Genomic DNA, 6130 nt, shown 5'->3' with positions numbered 1-6130 from the left:
AAACGCCTTTTTTCACACGTTTAGTATCGGCCACAGTATCGGCCAAATTTTGCCGATACCGATGCCGATACCGATACTCAAAAAATGGCCGATATCACCGATACCGATATATCGGTACATCTCTAGTTAGTTTTTGAATGTTTTATAAAAAATCCTTTGAATTATTTCTTGACTTTTTATTTAGCTGCTGAAACGCAAAATGTTTTACAAAATGCGAATCTATAATTTGTTGTTTTAGGATAGGCTAGATCTTATTTTTTGAGTTGATGAATGCATGTTATTGTTTAGAAACATCCATAGGAACAACTCTTAATGTTTAAAGGTCTTTTTCCTGAAGAACTTGAAGTGTCATCAGAATCTGATATTAGTGAAGAAGAAAATATAAGTCTTCTTTCATTTTGTGATAAAAAGAGAAAACGTGAAAGCCTCATTTTCGAGCCAACAAACGATCATCCAGCAAATGTAGGTAGATTTCTCATAGTTTTTCTTTGCATATGTTTTACAGTTCTGTACGGTATATTATATATCCTGTTATTGCATTATACATTTTCTATTAGGATCAAGTATTTAATTTTGAACTATAATATTTTCGTTCAATTGATATTGTTGTTTTTTTTGTTATGTCGTAGTTATTCTTGCCATATATGATAGCCGTAGCCTCTGGTCTCCTAGTCACTTAAACATGGCGTTGCTTTTTACTTTTGCTAATTTTTCGGCAACAAAGAAGTCTCATCATAACTCATTGGTTCCTGTGTTAACTTGGGTAGTTTTTGTACCTGACATTTCACAAGAGCTGTTTTACAAAATCAGAGAATGTTTGTCAAAACCTTAAATCAGTGCTGTTGAACCCCAGTGGTTTGATTGAACCAAGATTAAAAGCCTTTAGTTTTCTAGAATTTAAATACAGTATATTTTGTCATCGTTTAATTCATCTTGTTTGTCACTTTTTTATAATCTTTTTGAAGTGACGAATTCTACTGTACCGGTACCTATAATTTGCATTCAAAAGACACTGATGTAAGGAGCACTACTTAGCTAGCAGAAGTTCCCAAGTTCTAGGCTCTATGTTATCATCTTTAACAGTGTGTCTATTCTTTTTGCAAGGAACAACCAGATGCTCAAAATTGTTTGCCTTGCAAAAGAAACAAATTAAACTTTGAAAAATTTGTTCCTCAAAGATCTATTCCTGGAAACATTCTAACAAAACCTGTCAGGTAAGTATGTTGTGAAAATGAGGTTTTAGGTTGATGAAAATTAATTCCAATAATACGATTTTTAAGTAATATATTTTTTTTTTCTTCAGTAAAATAGTTAATCAAAGCTGGTGGCATAATAAAAGAATGAAGTATTAATTGTGACATAAAGTGTTATACAATTATTTTTCATTTGGTTGTTTACTCCAGATAATATGGTCAATTGTTTTCAGTTTATCTCCAATTCAAACCACATCATCCAACACACCTTGTGAGGTTAAAGGTCTGACACAAGTTGAAGACTTAGGTAGTTTAAACAACCATTTGGATTCACAAATTTTTTTAACTCAGGTAGGCTAATATATAACTTTCAATGTGAAGAGTCAAAGATAGTATGGAGATTATGTAACTATGCTTCTGGTGCAACAAATTAAACTTGTACACATGAGCAATATGAGCATCTAACCCTATGTACCAAGCATCTAATTCTAAAGTAAAGTTTATGTCATTCTTCTGGTTACTTCCAAGTCTTTTTCCGCAGAATCTTTTTCCGCAATCTGATAAATCAGATCTACTTACTGAATATTTTGGTATCAACGGAACTGGTTGCTTCTTAGTATTTTTTTTGTGGTTTGCTGTATTATAGTAGCAATGTGAATGTCACTTACTGTAGGCTAGAAAACATTAGGATGTTCGTCACTTTCAGTAGTTTGTGGAGTGTGATAGCATAGCTAACTTGAATCAAACAAAAAAAGCAGTTTAAGATTGCTCTAAGATTGTTACACAATTGTTGGATTGTTACATAAAACATGTTTTCACAATTCATGTTAGATAGATAAACTAGACTTTTTCTGGTCTTTACGAAACAGATTGTATTTTTATAAGTTATGTGGTTGCATTAATACTTTGGAATTTTGTTTTTGACAGAAAACAATTGAACATCAGATAGAAAAATCAATCAAGCGTGGTGATATTGAGCAAGCAGATAACTTGAACAATCAGTTGATGGTTCAAGAATTGAAAACTCGAATAGAAGACTCTGCATTGGCAAAGAAATTTATCGAAAAAAAAGAAAAGCAAAAAACTGAAAAAATTAGAAGGAAGAGAAAGAAATTAAACTGGACGTAAGTGTATGTTACTAATGTTACGACAAAGTAAATAACATTTCTATCATGATGGATGTCAGGTTTACTAAATAAACATGTCATATGTCAAGAATAAGTGCAGTTAAAAATCACTTTTATTGTCACTGCAGATTTTTGTTGATTCCAAATGAAGCCTACATGTGTGAGAGATAACATAAATTATCTACTTGGTTTTGACGCCATTGGTTTTATGAGTTTTAATTAATAGATGGTATAGCTTTTTTTTACAGGGTTGTAAAAACCCGTTTTTTTAAAAAATAAAATCCTGCCCCCATTTGTTTTTTTATGGGCAAAAATGGGCTTTTTTATAAAAAAAAAACCCGGGTTGTATGGGCAAAAGTGGGTTTCATCACCTAAAAATAGCTGAAAAAATTTTTTTTTTGGAATTAGTTTAAAAACAAGTTGACTGTTGTTTATGCAATATGCATTCGTGTGAAAAATCATGCTCTTAGGAAGTGAGTTGGTGGTTGCTAAGTCTGCTAAATGTAACAAGAAATTGATTATTTTTTTTTCTTTTCTAGCAATAGTTACAACAAAACTAGTCCTAGAAAAGATAACAATCTTGATGAACACCCAAACTTTGTAGTATTTGATAAGTTGTTGCAAATAAAACTTTTAAGAGCTTTGAGAAAAAAGTTTGCTCCGTCACAGGTGTTGCCAGAAGTTTTTGTCTCAAACAACAGCTTTGAAGTTTTCTTAAATAAGATCAAAATTCCTCATCTGGCAACTTTAATTTTGTAGATGTAGCCACATCCTTTAAAAAACCCGTTTTTTTATAAATAAAAGTAAAAAACCAACTCACCCGGATAGCTCCCCGGGTACCCAGGCAGCTACCCACTATAACCCTGGTTTTTTATCTTAATCTTGTTTCGATCTAATTTTGGTTTTTGAAATAATTTGAGAAATAGTAGCAACTACTTTTTTTGATGCTTTGTTACAATGCTATTGCATTACCTGCAGGTTCCAAACCAAACAACGTTGGGAGACCAAGAGTAACATGTAACAAGGCTGAAAACAAGCTGCAAGAAGATTTTACAAACGAGATAAATACCGCGATGGCTTTCCTTCAAGTTTCCTCTGATTTTGTTGTGGTCGGTTTGAAAAGTTCGATAGAAATCTTTTCCCGCTCTGGTGATGAGAAACACTTCACCTACAATCATGAGTTTAGTAAAGACAATTCGAGCGCCGACGAAACTATCGATTTCATGCAATTTTCTCCAAGTTCAAAACACTTTTCTGTTTTGTTTTCTGACAAAACTGTAATGGTCTGGTCAATAGACAATACTGATAAAACGCCGTGGAAGAAACTAGGAGTGAATACTGTGAATCGACGATCCACGTCACTTTGCTTCGACCCAGAGGAAGACCTTATTTATGTTGCTGACAAATCTGGTGACCTGTACAGCTTCGGCTTAGGTATGATATTCTGCCTGTTGTTAATAGTAAGTTTTTATTGAATGATTCACTTGTCTGATTTTGTTAATCAACCCGGACTGGACTGATTTCGAGGGCACGAAACGTTTCCAAGAGGGCCCGGGAACTATAGAAGGAAACAGCATTTTTCGCTATAGTGCGTTTGCATCTAATTCATTCTTTTTTATAGACAAGACAAAGGAAACCACTCCAGATGTTTGGGAAAATAATTCTATATGATTTTACTAGTTAAGAATTTTTTTTTTTAGGGGTACCTTGTCGTAGGGACCCAGCGATCAGGGCCCAAATTATCCCCTCAGCGGTTCTGATTTTTCTATATGGCGCTGTATCCATCACAGATACGGCTACCGTTCTCAGCGCAGCCTTTTATCATCTAAAATTTATTTCCCAAATGCTGAGTGCTAAACGGGAGCGTTATTTGGAGCTTTGATGTGACCCGACGGGTTAGCAAACTCACGTCTACCTAGTTTAAGGAAGGTACTCAATACCACCAAGTCAATTCGATCATAATACGGTTATCAGATTGCATATTGTCCATGGGCCGTTTACTGTACCGTTTTTATTTTTCAATTTCAGAAGATTTTCCCAAACCACCTGAGGAGACTGTCAAACCTATCCTTGGCCATATCTCTATTCTCCTTGATGTGGCCGTCACGAAGGAATACATTATTTCAGCTGATCGAGATGAAAAAATTCGTGTCAGCAAAAGACGTTCGCCACACGTTATTCAGAGCTTTTGTTTAGGACACAGAGAATTCGTCTGCAGAGTGATGCCTTTAGACAATAAAAGGCTGATATCCACGTCTGGCGACGGTAGCCTGCGCATGTGGGATATGGAAAATGGGAAACTAATAGCCTCGTTTGATATAGCTTGTGAATATGAACAAAAACTCAGTTCTGAAAACAAAGAAGCCAGTAATGGTAACAAGTGTGATAGACTCGTTCCTTCGTTATTGGCATATTGCGCAGATGCCCAGTTAATCGCTGTGGGCTGCGTACAATCAACTAAAGGTTCAATTGAGCTATTCAACGTAGAATTGTCTGACGATAAACCTATGAAACGGTCGTCGACAATAACCCTGCCGGATGGTGCTGCTGTCTTGGGCTTTGTTTTTGACTCAAACAAAGATGACGAATCTACATCTTTGTACATTTTAAGTCAATCCGGAGTCAACGTCAAAATTTTGTGCTTTTCGTGCTCTGGGCTCAAACAAGATGCCGTTGAACCTACTGAACTGGAATTTATAAATACGGTTTTAAGCAAAATCGCAGTTCCAGATGTCAGGGCAGCATTCCACGCGCAATTGTTCAAGAATACCATTCCTGGTGACACGTACGAGGCGTTTTATGAAAAAAAGAAGAAAATGTTCAAGAAACAAAACAATTCTGGTAAAAAACCTAAATTGCAGCTTCAGCAATAAACACTCCCTTGACTTGCATGATAATGCCGACATGGAAACTTATCAACACTTAGTTGGCATTTGTCTTTTCGTGATCATGGTGTCAGTTTATGGTAGTGGAGAATGGAGATGGCATATATTCAATAAAGGCGTCTGTACGTGTAAACAATTGGTTCTTAATTGTGCGTGGTGTTTTTTTATTTTAAGAGGTTAAATGTATTGACAGTAATAACAATGTTTCCCGGTTTGAATACAAATAGGCTTTTATTTCAATCATTTATACCCAGTGGCGCCGGCAGGGGGGGGGCAGGCGGGGCAGCTGCCCCCCCAATGTTTTGGGCATCATCTTTTTAATTTTTTTTTTTTATTAAAACATATTAATATTATTTTTTTAAATATTTGGATCCCAACCTCAAGTAATTCAACTCAAGTTGCAAGGGGGGGGAGGGGGGGGTAAAAGCTCTCTCTTTAAAAAAAAGTATAGAAAACCTTGATGACTAAATTGTACAGTAGATAAAAAGATTTTGTACAGAAGCAAACATATAGACTTTTTAAAGTTTTAACTAACGTCACATTGATGTAGAAAAATAACAACCTGTTAAATTTTTGATATCTCACACTCCCATGACATCTTCCGCGCGCATTTTGGCATTCCTTGCTTGCAGTGATTCTTTCACTTAAACAAAACGTTTTGTTTCAGCAGTTTTGAGTTGTTCGATTCTTAAGTTGTAAAGGAGACTCAATTTCTCCAATATTTATCATTTATGTTTCTTCTTTAATCTCAGCAGAGTATAAAACTTGTAAAAGTTTTTCATCCATACGACGTCATGAATGAAATTATATCTCAAATCGGCGTAATGACGTGACATCATCTAAACATTTTACCGAAAAATAAATTAACAAATTCGATTGTCAAAAGTGGTTTGGTGGTGGTAAATATTACGTAATGAAAAAAATG

General features: G+C 35.0%; 1 protein-coding gene across 2 annotated transcripts; it reads left to right on the top strand.

The window, feature by feature from the left end:
- Window positions 1-243: 243 nt before the first annotated feature.
- On the top strand, window positions 244-5452 carry LOC145778517 (tRNA (guanine-N(7)-)-methyltransferase non-catalytic subunit wdr4-like). Of its 2 annotated transcripts, XM_082590014.1 has the most exons (5): window positions 244-462; window positions 1105-1214; window positions 1427-1544; window positions 2121-2317; window positions 3299-3484. In XM_082590014.1, the coding sequence occupies exons 1-5, from the start codon at window positions 313-315 to the stop codon at window positions 3339-3341; spliced, it is 618 nt and encodes a 205-aa protein (XP_082446140.1). In that variant the 5' UTR covers window positions 244-312; the 3' UTR covers window positions 3342-3484. The 2 variants fall into 2 exon arrangements, with proteins under 2 accessions (XP_082446140.1, XP_082446139.1); XM_082590013.1 differs by lacking the exons at window positions 244-462; window positions 1105-1214; window positions 1427-1544 and adding an exon at window positions 4349-5452 and having other exon boundaries at window positions 2181-2317; window positions 3299-3754.
- The last annotated feature ends 678 nt before the right edge of the window (window positions 5453-6130 follow it).

The sequence above is a fragment of the Aplidium turbinatum genome, chromosome 10 (assembly GCF_918807975.1).
Source record: "Aplidium turbinatum chromosome 10, kaAplTurb1.1, whole genome shotgun sequence".
In the NCBI taxonomy this organism is placed as follows: domain Eukaryota; kingdom Metazoa; phylum Chordata; class Ascidiacea; order Aplousobranchia; family Polyclinidae; genus Aplidium; species Aplidium turbinatum.
The sequence above is the reverse complement of the archived record's forward strand: the minus strand, read 5'-3'. Positions and strand labels throughout refer to the sequence as shown.